General features: G+C 36.3%; 1 protein-coding gene across 2 annotated transcripts in view; it reads left to right on the top strand.

Annotated features, from left to right (window-relative positions):
* Nucleotides 1-4,572, top strand: part of lhpp (phospholysine phosphohistidine inorganic pyrophosphate phosphatase) — a 38,846-nt gene that overhangs the window by 4,426 nt on the left and 29,848 nt on the right. Inside the window, exons 3-6 of one of the 2 annotated variants that reach the window (XM_015383497.1) lie at nucleotides 151-304; nucleotides 384-444; nucleotides 535-627; nucleotides 2,498-2,589. In XM_015383497.1, the coding sequence (XP_015238983.1) occupies nucleotides 151-304; nucleotides 384-444; nucleotides 535-627; nucleotides 2,498-2,589 (400 nt within the window). Of the gene's footprint in view, nucleotides 1-150; nucleotides 305-380; nucleotides 445-534; nucleotides 628-2,497; nucleotides 2,590-4,572 lie in introns of both variants that reach the window. The other variant, XM_015383496.1, reaches the window with a different exon arrangement.

Genomic DNA, 4,572 nt, shown 5'->3' with positions numbered 1-4,572 from the left:
AAAAGGTTTTTTTTTTTCTTTTTTCGGAGGGGTCCATAAGTGGGCCAGTGTAGATGGTGTAAATGTATCTAAAAACAGCATTTATGCAGCTGTTAAGGTATATGTAATTTAAGAAAGTTTTTGTTTTTCTCTTTTTTTTTTTTATTTCAGGACTTCTTCAAGAGTTTGAGGCTGTTGAAAAGACCAACCCAAACTGTGTGATCATTGCAGATGCAGCAGAAAACTTTTCCTATCAGAATCTGAATGAGGCATTTCGGGTCCTCATAGGATTGGAAAAGCCAATATTATTTTCCCTTGGCCAGGGGTAATAAAGGCAGACCAAATGTATATCACAGAATTAGCTAAATGCTTCTGATTTTCTGGCTTTTCTCCTTTCTTAGAAGATACTACAAGGAGACAGATGGGTTAAAACTAGACGTCGGTGTTTACATGAAGGCTCTTGAGGTATATTTGTTCTATCACTTACTCTGTTAGGCAGTATTAACTACTGCCCCTCTGCAGTCCTATTTATAAAGTAAGCTTCCTTTTTTCCAGTATGCTTGTGACTTAAAGGCAGAAGTAATTGGGAAGCCATCCCCAACCTTCTTCCAGAGTGTTCTCAGTGACATGGGGCTGAAACCACATGAGGTGAGTAACACAGTACCTGACCATGAAGACCAAACATGACATACTACACATGTAACCGTGAAAACACATGGGATAAACCATTTCAAGCCAGACACATAAGTCAACATCAGGATCTTGTCTTACTATTTGATTGATTGACTTTATTGATCTCACAGTGGAGAAATGTACTCGTTACATCGTCTCAATAGTCAAAAAGAAGAAGAAGGTGCATCATATTGATAATACCAAACCCAAATACTGCATATTTGCACCATATTTGAAATGCTCTTAACTTCCATATCAATGTCTTTTTGCACCATGTTTTTTTTCCCCCCGACACTGTTTACAATTGATCACTGCTGAGAGAAATGTCAGAGAGCTGTCACAGAGCAATTGTTATTTTGTATACACGCTGTGTATACAAATCAAGGGTGTAACTTTTTAATGAAATTTGGTGGGAACACTCTGGTAGCGGCTGATGGATCTACAGTTACTCAACCCAAAGGCTTTTATTACGTTTTTGTATTTTCCAAAAATGAGCTCAAACATATACAGTATCTATTAAATGCTTTCCTATTGTTAAGAACACAAGAGAAATCCATAGAAGGTATAATTTCAATTCCATCCATCCATCCAGAAAAATATGGATATACTTCATTTTAAATATAGCATAGCATATTTTCTTCTTGTAAACTTTCTGGTAAACTTGGAGATATATACCCCATTTACACTACCCTTGAAAAACCGATCCATGCCGAGACCGGTTCGAGCTCGGACATTACCACCAACTACTTGAATGCAGTGTGAATCGGGATGTGCAGCCAGACGGAGATGACGCGTTCTGCTCATGCGTTCTTGTTCTCAGAGAACCGAGCCAGGGAAAAACCGAGCCGAGCCCACCGCTGGAACTGGTCTGCAGTTAGCGCGGTCTGGTTGTGTCTAGCTCAGTTCAGTTCAGTTTGCTTTCCATTTACACACGATAAGTTATCTCAGTTACTGAGCTTGGACCGGTCTCTGCACGGTTTTTCAAGGGTAGTGTAAATGGGGTAATATTTTATTGCATGTTGCATATCCCAGTAAATCTGTCTCACGTTTAAATTTGCAGTTCTCCCTACTTCTGTCTGTGCTCTGTTTAAAAAGATTTAATAACATCTTAACTAATATGATGCCAGAAACTTAATTCTTTCTGTACAATATGAAAACATGTGTTAAATTTAAAATGTAACTGTGAGTCATGGTCCTCTGAGAAGGCAAGCTTTTTTAACAAATAAAGCAGAACACAACATTTAAAATATGTTTTCTCAAGCCTTTTCCTTTGTAATAATAACTTGAATAAAATTGCAATCTAATCTAAAAAGCTCCATATATCTGACGAACAGAGTTTTCGGTGGTATCTTTAATTTTTTTTAACCAACCCGTCTCCTAACTTTTACTTAAACACACATCGAAGTAGCTGTCGGTTAATGCTGCTGCGCGTCTCTCCTTCAACCAAGTAGCTACTTTGTACGCAGTGAAATGTGACCGCAAATCAGATGCCTCGAAGCGCCCACTGGGTATTAAATATAAAAACAGGTTATTGCACAGGGTATTAAATTGTAATTGCACATTAGATATTGCAAAAGTTATTACTGTTATATAGTGTGTCAAATATTATATAATTAAAGTAATATAAGTTAAGTTAATGAGATAATGGTCCTTATATATATATATATATATCCCATTAAAAGGAGATATCTGTTCTTTAAGCTATTAGAAATGAGAAAAGAAAGATAACAATAATTACCAGTACTTAAAACATTGTTTTTTCAACATGGTTCAACGAGTAAGGGAGAGCATTGAACTCTCTCAGCTAATATACAAATGTTCTTTTCTTCTTCTGCTTTCATTTTAGGCTCTTATGATTGGAGATGATCTTGTGAACGATGTAGGAGGAGCCCAATGCTGTGGCATGAAAGGGGTGCAAGTTAGAACAGGCAAATACAGGTCAGTTTCTTTGTGGTGATGTTTAGCCTCTTTTGGGTATATATCGGATATTCCTTCCCTCTTTGGAACAGGGTTTCCATTCCAAAGCATCCCTGAAAGTTTAAAAAGAAGAGCAATCTCATTATCTTAAAAATAATAATAATTTTTTTTTAATAATTTCCTTTCATAGATTATATCCAACAACCATATGTGTTACACCTTGCATCAAGAACCCGATGATGAGCACAATGTTTATTTTCTACCACATGATGGCGCAGCTTGAGCATATTTCTGCATTAGTGTCCACAAAGCCTCCTGTGAGCCACCCAAGCTATTCTTAAATCTTCCAGATTTGTTTGTCTAAGACTCCTCCAGAAGAAGTGTTTATCCTCTCCCCCTCATTGACCGGCATGTCTGAGTCACCCAGAGATTTATGGTCCCAAACCTCGGGATAACTCTAAACTCATCCATATGGTGTAATAACACAGAGGTTATTTGCAGATTATTTTCATTTGGCAATTATGGCTTAATGGAAACACTAAAGTCACCTAATTGGTTTGCCATTTTTCCGTTATCTTTCTTTTTTTTTTTCCAGATAGTTTCTTTCTGTGATTTTACAGAGTTTCAGCTACTGTTCTATAACCCAATGATTCTCAAACTTTTTGGACTTGTGTACCGTTTTGGGCATTTTTTGTTACCATGAGTACCCCTCTCATTCAAAAGTATTGATGATTGTCCAAAATTGGAACATACAATAACTGATTATAAAGACTATTTTAATTGATCTTTTTAACTTGAGCTTCCAATTATTTTGCATTTTATTCTTTCCAGCTCAAATAAAAAAAAAAAAAAAAAACATATTTATGTTGCCTTGAAGTTAGCAAGGAATCAAAATAAATACAAAATAAAGTCATATTATAAACCTGTAATTATAAAACTTGTAACTCCCTTATAGTCAGATTTAAACTTGATTAATGGGGAACAAAATAAAGTGTTACTTTGTTTTCACCAAAACACCTGAGCTGCTTTGAGCTCCTATAGCTTTGTGTGTAAAACAGCTCATACCAGGCTATCCTCTACATCCAGTATGTTCCTCTGCTTGGTATTGATGTGTGTCACAGCTGAAGGTGAATTCAAAAATATAAAAAAAACATAACTTTTTAGTTGATTAAGGCTTTTTTTTATTTTTTCAATTTGGTCCTCACAAAACAAAACAGATCCTAGCCATATTTTACCTTTCTACCTAAGAAATTAAATATTTTCATGTACTCCTTGCAATGCACTTGCGGACCACTTGAGGTACGTGTACCCCCACTTGGGAAACACTGCAATAACCTAACTTTCCTTTAACCTAACTGTATCTGTATTTCTGTTCTCTCTGATGTGCTTTGTGGTCTTTGTAATGTTTGTTGGCTAATGATCTGGAATAACCTCTATAGACACTAGATTAATACTAAGATGGAATGACTCTGAAGTAGGGCTGAAACATTTTCCCAAAAATCATAATTTTAGATTTTATTTTTTTTCAACCAGTATTTTGATTGCGATTTATTTACATAGTTTACCATTACCTTAACTACAGTCTAGTATTGCACCGATACCAATACCAGTATCGGGCAGGGCTCTGATCCAGCACTAAAATGGTGGTATGTGTATTGCAATACCGACAAATAGGGCAGCGATACCATTTTGAGAGCCAAAAGTTTATTCAACTATTGTCCCCCATTCCAGATAGACAATAAAAAGTTCTACTGGATTCACTTTGTATTAGTCTTTTTCCTGCTCCACAAACAGGTTTTAACCAGAGTAGAAAAAGAAGTGGGAGGCCGCGTTGCACAACTGAGCAAGAAGATAAGTACATTAGTCACTAGTTTGAGAAACAGACGTCTCACAGGTCCCCAACTGGCATCTTCATTAAAAAGTACCCGCAGTAGCCTGTTTGTGCTGTCCTCTGAAGGGAGTAGTACACACTGTTGTAGTAAATCTTCAATTTCTTAGCAATTT

The sequence above is a fragment of the Cyprinodon variegatus genome, unplaced genomic scaffold (genome assembly GCF_000732505.1).
Source record: "Cyprinodon variegatus isolate N-32 unplaced genomic scaffold, C_variegatus-1.0 Scaffold286, whole genome shotgun sequence".
In the NCBI taxonomy this organism is placed as follows: Eukaryota; Metazoa; Chordata; class Actinopteri; order Cyprinodontiformes; family Cyprinodontidae; genus Cyprinodon; species Cyprinodon variegatus.
The sequence above is the reverse complement of the archived record's forward strand: the minus strand, read 5'-3'. Positions and strand labels throughout refer to the sequence as shown.